This window comes from Saccopteryx bilineata, chromosome 10 (genome assembly GCF_036850765.1).
Source record: "Saccopteryx bilineata isolate mSacBil1 chromosome 10, mSacBil1_pri_phased_curated, whole genome shotgun sequence".
Taxonomy (NCBI): domain Eukaryota; kingdom Metazoa; phylum Chordata; class Mammalia; order Chiroptera; family Emballonuridae; genus Saccopteryx; species Saccopteryx bilineata.
The window spans coordinates 49,197,361-49,220,756 of record NC_089499.1 but is presented as its reverse complement, the minus strand read 5'-3'; the positions used below and the strand labels follow the sequence as shown (position 1 = coordinate 49,220,756).

At 41.5% G+C, this 23,396-nt stretch overlaps 1 protein-coding gene across 3 annotated transcripts in view; it reads left to right on the top strand.

Annotated features, from left to right (window-relative positions):
• Nucleotides 1-23,396, top strand: part of ATG7 (autophagy related 7) — a 320,442-nt gene that overhangs the window by 263,776 nt on the left and 33,270 nt on the right. For 2 of the 3 annotated variants that reach the window (XM_066245021.1, XM_066245019.1), the window contains exon 19: nucleotides 1,877-1,924. The exons of the other annotated variant lie outside the window; for it this stretch is intronic. In XM_066245021.1, the coding sequence (XP_066101118.1) occupies nucleotides 1,877-1,912 (36 nt within the window). In that variant the 3' untranslated portion in view covers nucleotides 1,913-1,924. Of the gene's footprint in view, nucleotides 1-1,876; nucleotides 1,925-23,396 lie in introns of those variants that run through there. 3 annotated transcript variants of the gene reach the window in all.

Here is a 23,396-nt window from a genome sequence, read left to right as displayed (position 1 = left end):
TGTTCTAATTGTCTATAAAGAGTGGGAATACGCAGACCAAACATCTCAATAGCTATTTCTGCGACAGAAGGGCTGCAGGCAATTCCTAAGGACTGGGGGGGGGGGGGGGGGCAGAGAACATGTTAGGACATGAAGAATTAGGCTTATTTATTTACCTGCAGCCATATTTGAGATTTTGTTTGTAACTCGCTAAGCTCTCTGAAGCTTCAGGTAGTCATTGCTGGTGTCCATTAGTCTAATAGCTATGAATACCAAGTTTATGCTTTACCATTGTTCATAAATGTGGCTCTAGAGGGGTCTTCCTTAGTTCTGGTCACCAGCACACTTTATCTAGTTTTATTTAACTTCTCACATTCACCCTTTATTTTCTTTTAACTCAATGGCCAATAGATACAAAGTATATGGTGGTGGTAACATGGATCATTTGCACTGTAAAGACTTACACTATATTGTATTACCTTTGCAAGTACACCACACTTATTTCCAGGCATTTTTGCACACAACAGCCCTACGATGTAAATATGTTCAGACTTATATGCCTGTCTCGCAGATGAGGAGATTAATGCAGGAGAGGTTGAGGCAGTGAGAATGGTTTTGTAAGTGTGGTGAATATCCCATTTTATGAGAGGCAAGGCCATTGGACAGAAGACTTTATCGCTCTTTAACTAAAGAAGCATTCACAGAGAAAGGGTTTGGCATTAGCAAGGCCAAGTTAAACAGGATACCGCATTCTCTCCAACTGTTTCCACTGCCACGCCCCTCTTTTCACACTAATGCTTGTGGTCACTTCCTAATCCATGAATGGGTTCGCTGACCTGTAAACAGGGGTGGGAGATGGAGATTTCATTTGCACAAACTCATGGAGGGAAGTAATTTTGCTAGTTTCCCAGGGATGAGAGAATTTTTTTTCTTCCCCCTCCCTTTCCATCCCTTCCCTTACCCCACAGTAAAACACGCACACCCCCTACCCTAGGAAAAGCTATGACACAGACCTGCATGTAGATGCTGACGATGGCCGTGTTTATCCTGGTCTCCTCTGTGAGCTGTTTGAGGCTGGAGCTCCATGCTCTCACTAGACCAGTGCCTCTAAAAAGACATTTCTGGATTCTCAAAGACTGCACTACCTGGAGGCCATTTAAAAAGCCAGAGACCTATTCTGTGATTCATGGCTGACATTTACTAATCCCATCACCTTACAGGACCCCAATACTGTCTTATTTGATCTTGTATCCAGTTTGAGTAAAGAATCAGGAGTGCTTTATGGGCTAATATTTTCTTCTGAAGCTAGAAAGGAAACATAAAGCTTTATTGCTTAAATTAAAATAAAATAAACAAAAAGCTATAGGACTTTCTGATGCAGCCTTTATTGGGTCTTTCTTGTGTTCACAATTATTTCAAGTTCTAAATCTGTTATTCTGCCGCCTGATTTCCCCTGATTTTCCATAGTCTTCTCCCCATCAGATCTGGCTACTCCTTCTCTGTCTTAATGCAGGTTGTACAGAGCTTGATTGTTCCCTGTAGACACAAAGCAGATCAGTGGCTTAATTATTATTTTAAATGTTGTCTGTGAGCCATAATCATGGGACAACTTTGGTATATAAGGCTGATTTTTGTTTCCCAGAAGTCTCTGCCAATATTCTGGTCTGTTGTATACATTCACTGCTATTATAGTAATAATAGTTTACAGGAGCCCAGATTATGATCTTTTAATAATATAGAGCCCTTTGTTAACATAAATGCTTGATGCAAATTGAAATGAAATATTAAAACCACACTTTTGGCTCTACTTAGCACTACACAAAAAGATTGGACCTGGTGCCTCAGGTAGACATGAGCCTTCTTTGGCATTTAGTGTTTCTTCTCCTTTTACTTGTAGAGCCCTCATTTTCAGAGTGATGAAGCTGAGGCCTAGGACCACTCTTTGGTGAGTTTGTGGTCAAATTGAGATTCAACTTTAAGTCTTCTGACTCCCAATTAAGTATTTTTTCTCCTAGTCCATGCTTAACCATTCTTCTGTATACTTGCATAGGGGCAAGGCTTTGGTCTCCAAGCAGAATTTCTAAAAACTTGATTCCAGTGTGCTCCAGTTAGAGAGAATCCAAAAACAGCAGCTTTCCAAGCACATAGTAAGGGCTATGATTCATATTACCAGGGTTATAGTTTGGGGAATTTTACAGTGTGGACCCTGTGTAGTGAAGCTGCTAAGGGAGAAGGCTAACACCTACTCTCTATTATATCAGGCTTCTATTATGTAGATGCATTGCTTTTTCAGCTCATGTAATTTCCCACCTTCTCACCCCTCCAGTCCATCCACTACCCCTACTAGGATTAATCTCCCTAAAACACTGGTTTTAACTGGTATTGCTCCTGTAACCTAATACCTCCCCTACTTTCCCCAGATTAAAGCTCCTGACTCCTCAGCTGTTTCTCCAACCCCCCAGCCAGACCAATGTCCTCATTCCCAATTCTCTTTGCTTTTAGAGAAAGGCCTTTTCAACTGTCTGTGGTCAGCTCTTCCCACCCCACCGTGGCCACACTAGTCACACTCATTTGAATCCGTCCCAGACTGTGCTCCCTGTATTCCTGAAATGTCTGCTGATTCAGTGAGAGTGTAAGCTTACTGTTCGCATCTCGATTGCATCACTGTTATGACTCTGGTCTCTGAAACTCAGCTGTGAGCGCCTAGAGAAGTTCTCAAACTGTTTCAGATCTTGGTGCTCTTGGAGTCTTAAGAGTTGTCCACAGAGCCCCTTAGTCCAAAAAAAATACATAGCAGTTTAATTTATTAAGTAGTTAGAACCAAGGAACTTAATTTCTAATATCCTAACAATTAAGTATCTATTTGAGAGAAAAAAAATACAGCACATAAATTGAAAGAAAATATCACTGTCTTATTTTGAAAGTACCCACAGTTATTTACTCATGGGATGTGTGCTCCTGTTGGGCACTGCACAGTTTCCCAAACCTTGGAATCAGATGGGAACCTGCCACACTTCTTTCCCATTCTGTGTTGATAATGACTGCCAAAAACCCAGTTTTACAAAGATAGGAGATTATCAAAAAGGAGTATAGCACAAGCTAATGTTGAAACTGTAAACTACCTTGATCTGGTAGTTTGTGTAGTGCTTGACAGATTGTTGATCATGTCGTTTTCCTCAAAAACTTGAAATATCTCATGGAGCATCAGTGTCCTGAGGTGCCGAGGCACACAGTTTAGGAACCACAGTTCTAGAGCACAAGTGTAATATCATACTTCTCTTGCATGTTCCCCAAAGTGCGTTTGGTAACTTACTGACCTTAGAGCAAAAAGAAGGAGGAAAGAAAGAGAGGGGGAAAAAATCAATTTGTTTTTCCACTTATTTATGCATTCATTGGTTGATTGTATGTGCCCTGACTAAGGATTGAACCTGCAACCTTGGAGTATCAGAATGATGCTCTAACCAACTGAGCTACCTGGCCAGGGCCCGGTAATGCAGTCCTTATAGTAGGTAGCCAATAAGTATTTTATGAGGATCTTAATTCTTGACCTCTGATAGAGGCCACCAATACTGCAACTCGAGCAATATGCTGAGTTCCCTGGCACAGCAGTAATTCAAATTAAATCCAGTTGAACATCTTCTGGGGGTGCTGTAGGGGAAGTTCCTATAATGAGCAGAGGTTGGTTTAGGTGCTCTATAAATTCTGTTCCATTGCTGAGATTCTTTACCAATGACATGCCATATAAGACCAGTATAAACACAATTGCAGGACAATGGTGAAGATAAAATGTCTCAAACCTCCATGCCCAAACTATTAAAATATTTGAATTTCAACATGATGAATTTGGTTTAGAGGAAAGAAGTAGAGACAAAGAATTGCTGTTTCCTTAATAAGTTAGATTAATCAATGAACTACCCTCTTTTTAATTGCCACAAAAATTGAACATATGGTATAAGGACACTGAGAAAACTGCAGTCCATACCAAAAAAGTTGAAATAACACAAAAAAAGGATCTGTTCCCTATGTAATATAACTGGAAAATACAAATTTAAACCTGGAAATAAAACACCACTGAGAAATGTGATGACTCTTCTTGAGTCAATGAGGAAATCAAAATCAAAATTATAGACTATTGCCTGATCTGTGGTGGTGCAGTGGATAAATTGTTGACCTGGGAATGCTGAGGTTACCAGTTCAAAACCCAGGGCTTGCCTGTTCAAGGCACATATGGAAGTTGATGCTTCCTGCTCCTCCCACCTTCTCTCTGTCTCTCTCCCTGTCTTGCTCTCTCTCTTCTCTTTCTAAAAATGAATAAAAACCTTAAAAAAATCATAGACTATCTAGAAAATGATACAAAAATTCTACATATAAATTTCTTTGATACACCCAAGGTAGTGCTTAGGAAAATTCACCAACCTAAATTGTAGGGCCAGTGGCCGCTGCCTTTGTGGTCTTGCAGGTTCTCATTGAATTCAGGCAGACAGTAAAGAAACAGTGGAGCCAAAAAATGGTGGGCCATTCCATTTATTAAAGTCTCGTACCCGCAGACGAGCAAACAGGCAGGGAAGATCACTTCCCCCCATTCAGAGCTCCCAAAGCCCTGATGCATTTTCCAGTTCCACAACCCGCAAAATCTTCTCTGGTTCCTCCTAGAATCAAAGGCCCCCACCAGCCTCAGTGGATCTCCCAGAGCCCCTCAGCTCCAGTTCCACCTCTGTACTCCCTCTAATCTTCCTGCAAAATACAGGCTGGGGGGAGGGGACCCTTTCTCTAGCAAACATTAGCAATACAATGACCCATCCCAAACAGGAAGGTAATCCACAGTTTGCAATCTGCCACCCTGAGGGCAAGCACCGCAGCCTTCCACAGACTACATACACATGGTGGTGCCCAGACCAATGCAAAATATAAGAGAGCAAACTTAAAAAGCACATTTTACAAACTTATTTGCCCAACATAAATTCTTATGTGAATAACAAAAAATGAATAAAAGAAATTACGCATCAAACTTACAAAGATATAAAAAGAACAGGAAAATTAACCCAGGGATGGCAGAAGAAAAATCTGAGAAAAGTGCCTGACACATAGTAAGCACTGAATAGATATTAGCTCTCATTATCTTTAGTTATCAAATAGGTTGAGGAGTTCCTATTGAATGGTTTAGAAAAATTTCTAGGATATAATGCTAAGTTTAAGGTTTGTCTATGGCCATACCGCCCTTAATGTGCCGAATCTCCTCTAAAAAGCAAGGTTCGTTTTTGAGACAGTGGCGGAAATTTGAATATGGTCTCCATATTAGATGATACTATTGAATTAATGTTAATTTGCATGTGTGATAATATTAGTGTGAATGTATAGGAGAATGTCCTTATTCCTAGGGGATACATGCTAATGCTAATAATAAATATAGAGAATGTGTCATTGATGTCTGCAGTATGCTTTCCAGTGGTTCATGAGGAAAAAAACATATTGAGAGAGAAATGTGGGAAAGCATTAATATATTTATGTGAATTGTATAGAGGTACTTATTTGAGTTTTTTCTAAGTCTGAAGTTTTTCAAAAGGAAAAGAACAAATATTACCACCAAAAAAAAAAAAAAAAAGATAAGGTACAGAACATTTATATTGTTTTCCTAATTGTGTTTGTGTGTGAGTGTGTTTATATGTTTATCTGCTTGTCCGTGCATTAACTATCTCTACAGGCATCTCAGTGGCAACTACTAAAGTATATACCCTGAGGAGGGGGACTAGTTGGCTGGGGACAGGACCAGGAGACTTAGCTATTGAATCTTGTATTACATGCTTACATATTCTGTTTTAAAAGCTTGCTATTGGGTTGTTTTGTTTTCTTTTAACTTTAAGCTCTCTGTCCTGTGCTCAGTCTTATTGTTGTACCATCAGTGGATAAAAGAAATTAGAATGCCTGGAGACGAGGAGACTATGTAGGAAGTGCCTTCTCTCAGGGCAGATTTCTTCCATGGTTTCTTCCTCAGACTTTCCCCTTTCTGCTGTTGATCTTCCTGTGGGTGAGCAGCCTGTGTGCTTCCTGCCAGCATCCTGCCCACCCGCATGGAGCAGCCCTTTGGCCCTGGCTCTGTGGGGATTTAATGAAGGCGTTTTTACAGCTGGTGGAAGGTGGTGGGCACATGGGATGCTCCGCAGAAGAAATAGGTGTGGGCTTCCTGTTTTCACTGTGACTCAGACATGTGGGAGAGCACTTCTGTAGTATACTCTTAAATAACTTATTTACGCTGACACCAGTGAGGCTCCCCAGTGTCACAGTTGGAATTCAGGGCAAGAGACACCCGATCCTTGAGGTTTGTCTCTGTGATGAGAACCGGAACTGATAGTCTTTCGGATATGGCTTGTGGTGCTGATGATTTCAGAGCTGGAAAGGACTTACCTGAGGGATCCAGATCTCCAACTTTAGAAAGAAAACACCGAGGCTAGGAGAGGTCCACTGACTTGGCTAAATGGCACAGCTCATCAGCATATGTCGCCTCAGCCACCTCCCCAGGATTCTTCCCATGGCACTGCAGCAGCCTAAGAAGCCCCAGGGACTCAAAACTGGGATCTCTTGCGCGCTTGACTATTAACCAGTGTCTCATCTTGCTTTCCATAGTTTAAAACTTTAAATAAATAGTGTCAAGTTGTATATAACCTTCCACAACTTGCTTTTTTTTTAAAACTCAAGAGTGTATTTTTGAGATTTATCTGTGCTGCAGCATGCACCTCCATCCTGTTGAGCCATTTTCACCACAGCACAGTATTTTATTATATACGTATTTTAAAATCCAACTATTCTGCTGTAAGACATTGAGGTTGTCTTTCCAAGCTTTTGATAGAAATAATACCCCAACAAACATCCTGTTCTTGTCCCTTGTGCCCACAATACACATCAGTGCGGGTTAGAACCTTTTCTCTTCTTATTCCCTCTGCATCCTTCACTGAGCAACATCCCAAACGAATAGTTAGGGTTCTTTCTGTTTTAGGAGTTTGTGATTCATAAAAGTGGGTATTTATCTCAGAGATGGTACATTGGTTTACTTCAGGCTTTCTAATTTGGAGAGTGGTGTATAAAAGTACCTGGGAATTTTTTTTCTTTTCCAAATAAACTCAGGACTTAACCTCAGAGCTATTGAAGCTGAAATTTCTTGGGGATAAGAAAGGCTTATCTTAGAGAAGCTCTTAGTAACTGGCCCCTGCTGCACTGATTTTCCAGCCCACAGTGCCTAGGCAGACCACGCTCTGGAAAGCTGAAGAGGCAAGCCACACCCTCCTGTGGCCTTGCTGACACTCAGTCTTTCCTGGGAGGGCTCTTGGGTGGCAGGTGGTTCTGGATGGGAGGAATACTTCATTATATACTCTTTTTTCCTTCTGAAAATTGAACCATGTGAATATGTTAAACAATGGTGATCAAGCATGTTCATTTATTTTGATCCCTCTTGTAATGTCTTAAACTAACAGTAAAGGGATTAAAAAAAAAAAAAACCCAGACAATAAGAATAGGAGAGCAAACAACAGCAACAAAAAAAATCTGGAAAGATGGTGCTGTAGACTGAACGTTTGTGCCTCCTCCCCCAATTCATATGTTGAAACCTAATCCCCAATGTGATGGTATTCAGAGGTGGGGCCTTTGGGGGGAGATTAGGTCATGAGCATGAGTGCTCTTATAAATCAGACCCCAGAGAACTAACTCCTTTGTCCCTTCTGCCATGCAAAGGCACTAGAAGCAGAGGTGGATAAAGGTCGGTTGAGGCCCTGGGCGCAGAAGAAAATATTGGGCCCCTTCCTATAGAAAAAAGTGTAAAGTTGGGGTTTTGCGGAGCTCTTCAGAAGTCAGGGCCCAGGGTACATGCCTGTTGTGCCCATCATTAAATCCACCTCTGACTAGAAGATGGCCATCTGTGACTAGGAAGCAGGCTGTCACCAGATACCCAGTCTTCTGGTGCCTTAATCATGGACTTCCCAGCATCCAGAACTGTGAGAAGTCAAGTTTTGCTTTAAACTACTCAGTCTGTGGTATTTTTGAGATAGCATCTGGAATGGACTAAAACAGATGGAAGATAAGAAAGTTAAATTCTAAGCCTGCCAGTAGAGAAAGCCAGTGTTTTCTACCTAAAGGCTTGGGAATTGGCAAAGTAGATCAATCTAAAAGTGGGAGGTAAATATGAGACTTAAAACAGGAGAGTTGGTTGAAAGTTCATCTCAAAAAGCATTAGATCCCCAGCTCCCCACCCTAGCTTTGCACAATAGGCCAACTGCCTCCTCTGTTCCAGTTAGGAAACTGAAAGTTTACTTTCTGGTCAGAGTAAACAGGATTTCTGGACCAGGACACATTAGCCAGAGTTGAAAGTAGAATGTATAGCACTGAAAACATGGGATTAAAAGAATGTTTACATATCAAATATAAAGAGACCAGACCTTCTCCCCACACTGGGCTCCCATAACACAGATCATCAAGCTTAAATACCTTCCAGACAGGAGAGTGGATGATCCTTCTCCAGGGAATCTGACCAACCCCAAAGAAGATGTCAGGAGCTCTGTGACATGGTACCTCAGCAAGCTAACCCAAGGTGAAGTTCGCAATAGACTTCAAACAGCCCTTGAGTACCTCCTTAAATAGGAGATGAAGCCAAGAATTATCAGGCATCTCACTTAAAAGACAGAGACTAAAGCACATTTGAGGGAAACAGACTATGCCAAGAAATAAAAAATTTAGATAATCCAAATAATTCATTACCATTTATGTTCTCAGTGAGATAGAAAGAGGCTATAAAAAAGAGATATTCAGGTAATTTTAAAAAAGCTCTCAGATACTGAAAAGTTTTAATGGTATAGATAGAAGGATTAGACAATTAAATTCAGGGTAACTTTCAGAAACAAATGCAAAAGGCCAAAGAAATGGAAAATAGGGGAGAAAAGATAAGCAAATTAGTGGAGGGGAAAGGAGTGCCAACAACCAGATATAGAGGTTGTAGGAGGAAAAACAGACCAGAAAAAAAAGTAAGTAATAAAGACAGTTTCTCAAAATCAGAAGACACAGGTTTCTAGATTAGAAGGGTCTACTGACTGCTCAAAACAATGAATGGCAATAGGCTAACACCAGGCAAGGCCCATCACAGTGAAACTATAGGACAGTGGGGTCAGAAAAGAACTACAGCTTAAAGAAAGGAAAAAATAGGTTATATACAAAGAATAAAAAATCATAGTGGTTTTTGACTTCTCAGTAACTACACTGGAAGCCAGAAGTCAATGAAACAATGCTTTCAAACCATAAAGGAAAATGATTTCTAACCTATAATTCTATATCCAGCCAAACTGTTAATTGAGTTTGAAGTTAGAGTAAAGATACTTTCAGGCCTGACCTGTGGTGGCGCAGTGGATAAAGCGTCGACCTGGAATGCTGAGGTCACCGGTTCAAAACCCTGGGCCTGCCTGGTCAAGGCACATGTGGGAGTTGATGCTTCCTGCTCCTCCCCCCTTTCTCTCTCTCTCTCTCTCTCTCTCTCTCTCTCTCTCTCTCTCTCTCTCCTCTAAAATGAATAAAAAAAAAAAGATACTTTCAGGTACACAAATGATCTCATAAATTTTATCTTTTATTCACCCTTTTTGGGAACCCACTGAAGGATGAATTCCAAAAAAGCAAAAGAGTACACCAAGAAAGGGGAAGACATGGATTATAGGAAATGGGAAATTATAGGAAATGGGAGATGACACACAGGAGAGAGTTAAAGGAATCTTTAATAATGGCGAAGGGGCCCTGGCCGGTTGGCTCAGCGGTAGAGCATTGGCCTGGCGTGCGGCGGACCCGGGTTCGATTCCCGGCCAGGGCACATAGGAGAAGCACCCATTTGCTTCTCCACCCCCACCCCTCCTTCCTCTCTGTCTCTCTCTTCCCCTCCCGCAGCCAAGGCTCCATTGGAGCAAAGATGGCCCGGGCACTGGGGATGGCTCCTTGGCCTCTGCCCCAGGTGCTAGAGTGGCTCTGGTCGTGGCAGAGCGAGGCCCCGGAGGAGCAGAGCATTGCCCCCTGGTGGGCAGAGCATTGCCCCTTGTGGGCGTGCCGGGTGGATCCCGGTCGGGCGCATGCGGGAGTCTGTCTGACTGTCTCTCCCCATTTCCAGCTTCAGAAAAATCCAAAAAAAAAAAAAAAAAAAATAATGGCGAAGGGAAGTAGGGTAACAGTTGTGCCTGAAGCACTAAGGGAAACTAGAACAGACCAGAGCAGATTGAGGGCCCCAGCATGGAATTTGTTAAGAAAATAAAAATGCTTAAATATGTATTTGAACATATATTTAGGAGATTTAGACAATTTGCAGAAAGGTTGGGATTAAATTATCCATAAGTATTTAGGAACAAAATAAAACAAACAGACAAAAGGACAGTTAGTAACTCCAGGGAAAGCAATTGTTGTAGAACAGAGATTTTCAACCAAGAATTTTTAAAATATGCAATATCTATTTAGTCAGGGGTACTGACCTCTTTTTCCTTAAATTGTCAAAGAAAAGAACAGCCAACATAGCAATAGCCATTTGGTGTGAATGAATCAAGGTTATACCTATTTTTTTTGTCAGACTGGCAAAAAACACATTTTTTTGGTGTGCCACAGAATTTTTGTAATTAGTTTATGTGTGCCATGATATGAAAAAGGTTGAAAATCATTGTTATAGAAGAAAGAAAAAGTAATTTTAATATTTTACAGTGCTTACCTAGAGATAGCAATTAGTCATAATAATGTGAACACTGGGCATTGATTGAATAAAACTTATAATGTAATTATGTTGAAAGGATGGGAGATTTTGTGGTCACAAGGATGAGGGGACGTTTAGCAGAGAAAAAGAATTAAATCATAATTTACCAAAACAGGAAATAGGTATATAATGCTTAAAAATCAAGAGGTAACAATATAGATATATTATTTTAACATATAGAGGTAACTTGAATAATATCAAATAACTCACTACAGGGAGTGGGAGGTAGAAATGTGCTGTTTTTCATAATAAACCTTGGAATTTTTCATTACTGTTCTCATATGTAAATTAGAATCTAATGAAAACTTAAAAAGAACAAAACAAAGTGGAATAAGTGATAATGAGAATGGGCACCGAGGTTTTGGGGGATGAGTGGTTGCTCTGTAAGCTAAGTTCTAGAGGTGTGTGCTAGCAGGGACAGAGAGCCAAGATGGCAATACATAGGGTGGGTGTAGCCTGACCTCTGAAGGAAACTTAAGATGTGGGATACAGTCACACCTATATCCTGGTTTTCTTCTCTTTGGTGTCTGTATTTGTTTAGAATTTAAGGCATGGTTGTTCTGTTAATGATGAAATGATAACCTGTTACTATATTTGATTATTGTTCTAAAATAATATTTTTGTACTAATTTCAAGGAGAGTAAAATGAGCTGTCATTGAAATTATCTTTGCAGTAAAGTTTGCTGAAAAGGCAGTGTCATTTCCAAGTCTTTATCTGGACTTCAGAAGTCTTTTAACTATTAGTCCCAGCCCTTAAGAGTTCTTGCAAGACAGTAGCTTCCAAAGGAAATGAGCATTTTGCCAAAAATTTGGAAAATTCAGATACCTGCAGCATCCTAAAGAACCTAGGGCCAAAAAAAAAAGGACTTAGCAGACCTTTGTGCCATAGAGGCAAATGGACTTCTGGGCAAGTGGTCAGGTGGTTAAGTGCTAGTTGTAGATCTTTTGCTCGAGGTCACCTTCCATTACTGACTGCCATTGGAGGTATTCAAAATGCTGGGAAGCACTTGTGTGGTTGTAAGATCTGGAGTAGACTCCTGGCTCTACTATCTTTGTGACTTCAACTAAGTCACCTAACCGCTTTCAGAGTTAAGATAGGCATAATAGTAATTACAGGGTGATTATAGTTATCAGACAAAATAATGTATATGGGAATGCTTTGTAAATAGAAAGCTTCTATTACAAATCTTCATTTCAACTAGTAAATTTCTTTATCTGTTGTCTCAACAGATGTGCCTTCTTTCTCTGTATATTTATTATTGACTCCAGGTAGGGTAGTGTATTAATTAAGGTATAACTTAAGGTTACTATAACAAATAGACTGAAAAATACGGCATTCAAATAAGATAGAAATTTATTTCTCAAGTTACACAGTCTAGAACTGTTATCCAATATGGTAGCCACTAGGTACATGTGGCTATTTACATTTAAATCAATTAAATTCAAATAAAATTTAAAATTCTGTTTCTCAGTTGCACTGACCACATTTCAAGTAGCCACTTCATTGACTAGATGCTATTGTATTGAACAGCACATACAGGACATCACACAAAAAGTTCTGTGGGGCAGTCCTGATCTAGAGGAGGTCCAGAACTTGAAGGGTGGCTCTGCTCTACAAGGTCATCCATGGGTCTGACTTCTTTAAATATTATTGCTCTATTATTCCCTAGGTAAGGCTTCATAATGTTTTATTGTGCCATGAATCCCTTTGGCAGTATGACAAAGCCCACCGCATTTCCCCATGTATAAGATGCTCCTTAATTTTGGGGCCCGAAATTTGGAAAAAGAAATGTATTACATGAAGTTATTGAACTCAAGTTTTATTCATCATAAATTCATTCAACTCCTAATCACTGTCAAAACTCCCATCCATTAGCTTGTCCTCATCTGTGTCTGATAATGAATCACTGTCTTCAAAAATGAGTGCAAAAACAAGTGCAAAACAGTGGGAAATGCAAGTAAAAAAATCTACAACCACTGTATAAGATGCACCCAGTTTTTAGACCCCAAATTCTTTGAGAAAAGGTGTGTCTAATACATGGAGAAATACAATATATACCATTTCACAAAGTAATAGTGTTAAATGGTTAAAATATATAGAATTAGAAAGTAAATTATTTCAAAATACAATTGTCAAACTATTTTAAAAAGAAACAAATTCATGATATAGCAATACACACTCTATTAATACATCAAATAATGATCTAGTGGCAAGATAATACACAAGTATAATATGACATGAAAATATTTGTAATTCCAGTTGGCAACAGAGTCATAGATACTGCTTACAATACTGTGGTTTGTTTCCTAGAAAATGGAAGGAAATGCTAAGTTTCAAATAGATAAAAGAGAGGATAGTGAAAATAACGTTGTATAGGTGTTTTTCCCACTCAAGTTTACAGACCAACAATTTTAATTTATGAACCCCAGGGGAACTGTGGACTCCAGTGTTAAGAAGCCCTGCTGGATGTTGTAAAAACTGGCTGGACAATGCCATGTCCACACTCCAGAATGTAGAAAGGAGAAAACAGAAGAAGTAGGGGCAAATGATTTCCCTTTTAAAGGACATGACCTGGGAGTTGCTCACACCCCGTTGGCCAGCATTCAGTCACATGGCCACCTGTAGTATAAGGCAATCTGGAAAATGTAGTCTGCAGGGCAGGTCTACATGTTGTAGTAAAAAACTGGGAGGAGTTCTAAAAGGTTTATTCAAAATAGTGCTTATTAGTCTCAGATTTTGTACACTTAGACTTGAAGTCACAAGTTTAAGTAAAAAATGTCAGGAAAGTGCCTAACTTGTGGTGGCACAGTGGATAAAGAGTCAACCTGGAATACTGAGGTCGCCGTTTCAAAACCCCAGGCTGTCCTGGTCAAGGCCTATATTAGAGTTGATGCTTCCTGCTCCCCCCCCTTCTCTCTCTCTCTCTCTCTCTCTCTCTCTCTCTCCCTACTTTCTCTTCCCTCTCTAAAATAAATAAAAATTTTAAAAATAAAAATAAAAATGCCAGAAAGAACCTGACCAGGCAGTGGCACAATGGCTAGAGCGTCAGCCTGGAATGCTGAGGACCCAGGTTCAAAAACCCTGAGGTTGTCATCTTGAGCATGGGCTTACCAGCACAGGGTCGCCAGCTTGAGCATGGGATCATAGACATGACTGCATGGTTGCTGGGTTGAAGAACAAGGTCACTGGCTTGAGCAAGGGGTTGCTCACTCTGCTGGAGCCCCCCCCCCCCCCCCAATCAAGGCACATATGAGAAAGCAATCAATGAACAACTAAGGTGCCACAACAAAAAATTGATGCTTCTCATCTCTCTCCCTACTATCTGTCTGTCTCTCAAAATACAATTTTTTAATGCCAGGAAGAATTTCACTCTTACTACCTGTGGACAGGCCACCATAGTGTTACCAGTGCCTGAGATACCAAACAGTGTCTAAGGGATATAAAATGTTTTTGAGTTAATATTCCCCAATTCACCTGACCAGGTGGTGGCGCAGTGGATGGAGTGTCTGACTGGGATGCGGAGGACCCAGGTTCAAAACCCTAAGGTCATCAGCTTGAGCGCAAGCTCATCTGGCTTGAGTGCAGGGTCACTGGCTTGAATGTGGGATCATAGACATGACCCGATGGTCTCTGGCTTGAGCCCAAAGGTTGCTGGATTGAGCAAGAGGTCACTCGCTCTGCTGTAGCCCCCCCCCCCAATCAGTCAAGGCACATGAGAAAGCAATCAATGAACAACTAAGGAGCTGCAATGAAGAATTGATGCTTCTCATCTCCCTCCCTTCCTGTCTCAGTCCCTATCTGCCCCTCTCTGTCTCTGTCACACACACACACACACACACACACACACACACACACACACAAATATTCTCAAATTCTGTGGATATGCCTGCAGTCACTGGCAACATTGTTATTAACATAGAGAGGCTATTTTCCTTGTCAGAAGTCTGTTTATTCCTTGTTTAAAGCAAACTCAGTATGCTATGATCTGTACTTACAAAACTAGTAACAAATTAGGTCCTGCTCCTGTCACCAATGGCCAGTATTCTATGTTCAAGACAGCATAAAGTAGCAGGAAGCAGGCTTTTTCCCCAACATACAGATCCCTTGAACAAATGCCCTTTAAAGTTTAAAGTAACGCCCCCTTGGGTTGCACAGGCCTTTAACTTTTCAGAGAGCTATAAGTACCTTAATTCTTTATTTTATTAAAGCTCCCAAGTCATAAGATTATTTTTTCATTTTTTTAAGTTAGTTAAATAAATAGCAATTATGACACAGCACCACATGGCCAGCAGCTTTTAGCCTTTAAACAGAGGGTTTGAAAAGGCTCACTTAGAGGTGAACTTGGTTGGCTTCTGCTGGATGGAGGGAGACAGAGCTGTTCCAAGGCCAAATAGCACTTAAAGGGCCAGATGATCTCTTGTGCCCCTCCCTTCCCCCATCACCTTGTCTCCATCCAAGTGTATGTTTTTCTTATCAATATTCAGTGTCCTAGATTGTGAGCTCCCAAAGGGTTGGCACTGGAATCTTCGTGCCCCCACAAAGCCTGGTGCAATTCCTTGTACTTCACAGGCGCTAGACATATGTTTGCTGGCAGATCATTTCTATTTTATAAGCATTATAACAGCCTTTTAAGTAAGTGCCATTTCAAAGTTTGCTGAATGAAGGGTGGTTTTCATTTAATCAGGGTCACCATTATTTTGTTTTGTTTGTGTTTTTGGCCACCCCTCCCCCAATCCATCTTTAGTTTTATAATGTGATTCACTAGGAAAATATGACTCGGTTAATTGAATTCATTTTAGAGCCAACTTTTCAGGAACCTATCTATTTCTGTAAAGTGAGATCCACTTGCAAGTGTACCGTTTGGTGCCAGCACTCAGATTTTCCCTGACTCAGTTGTTATCAATAGTGTTTGAAATATCTCCCCAGCAGCCAGGGCCCATACTTATAGTGACTATTTACTGGGTCCTGTGAATTCAGCCCAGGATCCTGATAGTGATCTTGGACAGGTGATATAAATAGGCTAGGATTTGCCAATGGCTATTTTTATAAGGAAAGCTTTCTAAGTTGATTTCTTTGAACCCAGAATGATTTCCTCCCTCTGGCTTCCCCTGTTTTCCTCCACCAATGGGGGGATCCTCTCTTCATTCTTCTTGCCTGTCTTTCCCCTCCCCCAGCCAGCTGGTGTCTGCAGAAATGGGAAGGAAGGTATGTGCCTGACACAGAGTTGTCTGAAATCATATATCTTCAGCCCTTTAAGGATCATCTTTCTTTCATCTGGCCCAAGAATGGCACCTACCCCGCCCATCAGTCCACAGGATCTCTGGGACCGGCTGCCCTGTCTGAAATAGATATCTACCAACTCTCAAGCAGAACAATTCCCTACATTCATACCAGAATGTATATTTTACAATATTACTTCTTGTTTGTGTAGGTTTTCCCCTGCCCTAAGTTTAAAAAAAAAATCCTAAGTAGAGTTATGGCTGATGAACCCTAACCATAGTTCATTGCCTTGTTTGAGGTCGCTACTCTTTCTCCCTAATCCCAACCCTACTTGTGCCCAGCCTTCAATTAATTAATTAATGATCAGAAAGAGGGAAGAGAGAAAGTAGACACCTAACACACCCGTTCCAAGTTGAACAGACACTGGGGTGCCTGGTCAGGCCTTGGCGCCGGGGTCCTGGGCTCCTTCCTCTCCTTGTGTGATGCCCTCTCCTCCCACCCTCTGTCCCCCACCCACATCCACCACAGTAAGTATGTGTCCGCCAGGAAAAGCTTGCCTTGGAGCATAGCCCTTTATTTGCATCCTTTTCCCAGGTTTTCATGCTGAAAACTGCACATTCTCACCATGAAACAAAAGTTGATTCTGCTCCTTTTTCACTTTGTGTTTTTGACCATGCTATTCTTGGCAGTCAAACTTCCAGAGTTGGTGGTAGAATTGATTGATAGCTTAACGTGTAAATGTTAAATTGGTTGGAGACGTGCCATTTGGAGTCTTAGTTGCCCTGGATCATTTACCCACATCTGTGCCTTCACCAGTGGCCTTGAATGTCTCCTTAACTTTACAACTGGCTTCCCTCTTGAAGCTTCCCCTACCTACCCCCCGCCCCTAGCCAGCTCTCAGTTCTAAAGCCCTTTCTCACTTCCTGGGCCAAGTGCAAGAAATAAAAGAGACTGTTTTCAACCTCTGAGTTCTACCCAGGGTCAAGGGCCTCAGAGTCTGGTGCTGAGGTGTAGCCAAGGGCACCACAAAATCAGGTCACAATGCTATCCATCCATGCTCTGAACTTTGGTTCTGCCTGTGCATGGGATGAACATTCCATCTCTTTAATAACTGAAGAACAAATGAAATAATGTATTAATACTGGAAATGCTTTATGAAAGGTAGAGACCGTAACAACAGCAAGAATGAAAGTAGTAGCTACTGTTTTTTAGGAAGCTGCATGCCCCAAGGTACTGTGTTTAGTTCTTCTAGGAACTATCTCTTTCAATCCTGACAACTACTCTTTTAAAATATTACAATAGTATGCCTATTTTATAGAAAGGAAAGGGAGACTCAAAAAGATAAAGTTATTGGTCAAGATCACACACCTAAGGAAAATGATAGTCAAATTTCAGTCTGGCTAAGGTGACTTTAGGGCCCATGCTCTCATCTATTAAGCAGAGTATCTTCCTTCCAATTTCCAGATTTGTAAGAGAAGTAGTATTACCTCTGAAGATGTGCATTAGTTCTTTTCCTTGGGATACCTGGTTTGCCTTTTATTTTCAAATCAACAAGCAGTTTCCTGTGCTCAGGGTTTATTCCCTTAAGCAAAAGGACTCAGTGATTTTCTTACTTGGAAAAAGAGACATGAGATGTGGCTGCCTCTTCCAGGAAACACACCCACTCTTGTAACCCATGCTGAACTGCCCTGATGCACTGACTCTACATTAGCCAACTCAACCATGACTGTCTTGTATAAGTCACTAGCTATCAGGATGACTAAGGTCTTGACAGTGCTCACTGCATTTCTGTTTCTGTGTTGACAGTGGGCTGAGTAGAGCATTTAGAACTGTTCTGTTTTTAAGAGCCTTTGGGCAGATATGAGCTAATCCTGCCCCGGCATAGCACATGAATAGCCACAAGGAGAATTAGAAATAAAAGGCTTGGTTCCTGTGTATAGCCATGATCCTGTGGAAAAGACAGGACAGAGATTGTGACTAATTATTGTGTGTATATGTGGCAATCAATATAGGACTAAGTGCATCACTGAAGAGAATTAACAGAGGGCTAGGGCTAATGGGGGCTTTGGAGAAGACTTCATGGAGAATCTGATCTGGGCATTGGTATATATGAATAGAATAGTGAGAAGAGAGAATGTTACGAATAAGAGGAACAGCAAAGTGTACCCGGTCAAGGTATTGAAATGCTTCATTCTTGAGACCATTTAATAGAAATTGAATTTTAGTCTTAATTAAAGAAAAGGACACATGATAAAACTGCCACATTTCAGAGTGCTCATGGCTTAAATGAGAAATGATGCAATGGCACTTACCATGTCTTAACTGTCTAACGACAAAACATTGTCCTAGGAGCAGTTCAGAAATTGAAAGTGAGTGAGATTGTGGTGGTGGTGGTTATACAGACATATGAGACATATGTCTGTTAAAACTCATAAAATTGCTCACCAAATATCAGTTTTTCACCATATGTAAATTTTTTAAATAATTTTTTAAGTGTATAAGTCCTTCCCCCTCAAATGGGAGGTAAGATAGTAAATGCTTGCGTAACTGGTCTGTGCCACAGAGAATAAAAGAATGTTGTGGGGACGTAAAGCCCCTGCTGGCCACGGGAACCCTGCACCAGCCTGACCATTGGATGCAGTAGTGGGATTCAAATGATTTAAGAACCAGTTCTCTGCCCTAATGATCGTTTGAAGTATAAAAATATATATATCCAAAGGTAATTAATTATTTCATGCATTTAATACTTAATAAAAGAGGTACACAAAGCCAAATTATATTATGAGTTTTAAAACATTAATGAAAAAATATTAAATAATACCTGACAAAAAACAATAAAATTGTTATTTAAAGTATTTCCATATTGCTTCTTGATTGGTGTCTTCACTTGCAATTTTTTTCACCTTTGGATGGAATGAACATTACTACAGGCCCTTAGAATACACTGTTGCACAGATGAACGTTAAAAAGTAGTAAGGAATGTAAATTTGTGATTTCCACATTGGATGGCTGCCCAGGTGCCCATCTTAGAGAGAACCCTGATTACAAGTGCCATTTTAACAACCAGTTCACCAAACTCAACAAAAAATTAGGTGTCTGTTCTGCCGAACCAGTGTGAACTGGCTGAATCCCACCTCTAGCTGGATGGCACTGTAGTGAGAGTGTGGCATGGCCAGAAAAAAAGCCTGGAGCAGGAGGTACGTTTTGAGAACAGCTCACATTCCCTTTTGTTTTTTTTTTAACATAGGACATAATTCCTAAACTGATGTTTGTTGAGTACCAACTCTGCACTAACTACCGTGTTAGGTTCTGGGGACGCTGAGATAGTGCCCACCTACACCCTCATCTCACCTGAGATTTGTACAGATGGCAAACAAGCATATTAAAAGATTGCAAAATAAAGCAGCAATGAGATACCACTACACACCTATTAGGAAGGCCCAAGGCCCAAAACACTGACAACACCAAATGCTGGTGAGGATGTGAGCAACAGGAACTCTCATTTACTGCTGGTGGGAATGCAAAATGTTACACTTTGGAAGACAGCTTAGCGGTCCCATATAAAACTAAACACCCTCTTATCACCCACCCAGCAGCCATGGTCCTTGGTGTTTACCCATATGAGTTGAAAACTTACACCCACACTAGAACCTACACACAGATATTTACTCATAATTGCCAAAACTTGGAAGCACCAAGTTGTCCTTTAAGGAGTGAATGGATAAACAAACTGTGATACATCCAGACAGTGGAATATTATTCGGTGCTAAAAAGAAATGAGTTATCAAAGCATGAAAAGACAGACTAAACGTAACTGCATATTAATAAGTGAAAGAAGCTAGTCTGAAGAGGCTACTTACTACACGATTCTAACTACATGACAATCTAGACAATGAAAACAGTGGAGGCAGTAAAAGATCAGTGGTTTCCAGGGCCTGAACGGAGGGAGGGTCAAGTAGGTAGAGCACAGAGGGTTCATGGGGAAGAAAAAGACTATTCCCAGTCCTTACGAATGTCACGCAGCATAGGCGGGAGAAGGAGGAAGTGCAGATTCTCCCTCTATACCCTGTGGAAGTGGTCCTCGGTAACTCCACTAGTGGCTTTCTAGAGGAAAATGCTAAGGTATGCCTAGAAAGAGCAAAAGGAAGATAGTGAGGAGAGCATTCCAGGCCACAGAAACTGCACATGGAAAGGTCTAGGGATAAGAGAGAGGAATAGAAACCATGTGATTTGAGAGCAGTTCACAGAGCTGGGAGGGGCTGGGGCAGAAGTCTGAGGCACAAATGGGCTGGTCAGGCAAGGCTTGGTCAGCCACACAAGGACATCAAGACTTTGTGTTGAGAGCCATGAGAGGAGCAAAGGGTTTTGAGCAGGGTGATGTGATCAGATTCCTGCTTCAGAAAGATGACAACAGGGCAGAGGACAAATTACAGATGATTGGCTGACACAAGGATGACAGTGGCTTGGCTAAGAGCAGGATAGAAAGAAGTAGATGAATTGAGAAGATAGACTCTACAGGCCTCTGTGATTGGTTTGATGGTGAGTGAGGGAGAGGAAGGAGACTATGAGGCTCTTTGGGTTCTGGTTCTGGTTCAGATAGCTGGCGGAGATGGGGGCTTTCACAAAGAGGATGAGGAGCTGGAAGAGGAGGATAGGAATAAAGCTAGAAAGGTTGATTAAACTATGCTGTGAAAGCACTGAATGCCAAGGTTAACACTTCACATTGAAAACCCTGGCAGGAACGATCTTGTTGCAAATCACTGTTACTGCTCTTTTCTTTGATACACTGACTTTGGCCAGAACCTGGTATATAGATGGACATCTGGGAATTGTTAGATTCTAGAATAAACATTTGACAGCTTCTGCATTCCCAAAGTGGCCCATACCCAAACTGACAGTTGGGGACTTGCTGAAGCGTGGAGAAAAGCTTGATATGAGCCTCAAAGCCAATGTAGTTAATTAAAAGAGAATAGCTTGTTTTGAGTTTTAACAATTATTTTTTAAAGTATTGGTCTTAAATGATAAGATAAACAATAGAAGCAACCTTAATCTTACTCAATTTTCTCATCTGGTAAATGAAGGAAAAAGACCTATTATTGATCTTATTTTTTATTTTTTTTAAGTGAGAAAGTGAGAGGCGCCCCAACCAGGATCCACCCAACAAGCCCATGCACTGCCCATTTGGGGCCACTGCTCTGTAGCTCAGCAACCAAGCTATTTTAGTGCCTGAGGCAAGGCCATGGAGGTAGACAGTAGCCGCAGCCATCACCGCCATTCACGTGCAGGTTCCCATTAGATTCAGACAGACGGTAGAGAAACAGCGGAGCCAAAAACTGGTGGGCCATTCCTTTATTCTAGCCTTGCAACTGACCAGCGAGTAAAAACAAACACATGGGGCACCAAAACCTACTCACACATTCTCCAGTTCCACAACCAGGAGAATCTTTTCCGGTTTTTCCTAGAATCAAAGGCCCCCACCAGTCTTTAGTCACCTCTGGTTCCCCATGTGCCAACATGATTTCTTACTCTCTGCACAAACTGACTTCTCTCTCTTTCCCCTCCATCTTGGCTTCTTTCTCTCCAGCACTCTTCCTCCCTGCTCTCACTCTGCAAAAACATGGCCTCCTCTTCTTCTTCTTTCTTCTTAAAACCTTTTGGCATAAAACCCCTCCTCCAGCACACATTAGCATAACAGCCCCCTTCCCAAGCAGGAAGGTAATCAGCAGCCTCACCTAGGCAGTGCCAGTCACGTGGGCAGTGGCCATTTTTAACAATAAAAGTGAGCAAACCCAAATAACACAAATTTTACAAACTTATTTGCCCACAAGGAGCCATCCTCAGTGCCCAGGGCCAACTTGCTCAAACTATTCAAGCCACAGCTACAGGAGGGAAAGAGAGGGGGGGGGGGGAAGAAGAGGGGGTGGAGAAGCAGATGGTTGCTTTTCCTGTGTTGCCTGATGGGGAATTGAACCCGGGACTTCCACATGCTGAGCTGATGCTCTACCGCTAAGCCAACCAGTAAGGGCCAAGACCTATTGATCTTAAAGTTCCCTTCCAGCTCTGAAATACTAGCCTAATAAAATTTTTTATCAAGATAAAAAATAAACACCCTCTACCTACGTGAGTAAACAGAGTACAGCACCATCTCTTTTTGAGCCTCAAACACTTTTTTATCCAAAAAAATTTTTTTTATTTTTTATTTTTCCGAAGCTGGAAACAGGGAGAGACAGTCAGACAGACTCCTGCATGCGCCCAACCGGGATCCACCCGGCACGCCCACCAGGGGGCGATGCTCTGCCCATCCTGGGCATCGCCATGTTGCGACCAGAGCCACTCTAGCGCCTGAGGCAGAGGCCACAGAGCCATCCCCAGCGCCCGGGCCATCCTTGCTCCAATGGAGCCTTGGCTGTGGGAGGGGAAGAGAGAGACAGAGAGGAAAGCGCGGCAGAGGGGTGGAGAAGCAAATGGGCGCCTCTCCTGTGTGCCCTGGCCGGGAATCGAACCCGGGTCCTCCGCACGCTAGGCCGACGCTCTACCACTGAGCCAACTGGCCAGGGCCTTTTATCCAAAATTTTAATTTTTAAACTCCAACTTGCCAGATTTCCCAGAGTATAAATCCCCTGACCAGGGAACTGTTATCATTTGAAAATACCTTAGCCTCTGAAACTCTGACTTTATCTTGAAAGGGAGTTGGTTCCATTTTTTTCAGCAATGAATGTCCTGTTCCTAATACTACAAAAAACTAGCAGATGTCTTGTGTCATATAAGGAAACTGGGTACAATTATAATCCCCATTTTATGACAAAGAAGTACATAGAGGTAATTATGTTAACCCCTGTGCTTCCTTGGGGGAATATTTGTGGATAGTGAATCTTGCTCAGTCTTTGTCCTGATGCTACTCTTAGAACAGACTTGAGGAACAGTCGCAGTCAACCCTCTTCTCAGTACAGACAGATACAATGGGTACAAGCTGTCTCATGTTCTCACTCATGATACTACTTTCTGTCGTCATTTAATTCAGTTGGTGAGAGGAGTTTTTATACTACCTTAAATATTTTTTTATTTCACCCCAATTATCTTCACTTTCTCCTTCCCCTCTCATATTTAGATGACACAGTTTTTTCTTTTTTCTTTTTTTTTGTCATTTTTAAATGGAAATAGCTTTGGGGCCACATTCATACAGCTTTAGGCTGTGCTGGTCTTACAGTGAATAAGGGAAGGAGGGAGCCTGTCAGATAACTCAAATATTAGCTATATGCTTGACACTTTTGCACAGAAACTCACTTAATTTTCATAAAAATCATGTGGGATAAGGGAACTGAGTCTCAGTGAATTTAGTAAACTTATTCATGGCTACCCAGCTTTGGGCGGAAGTGGGCTTTGAACCCACTTCAGGCAGACCCCACTACATGCTCCTCTGCTCAGCATGCTGCTCTACTGTGG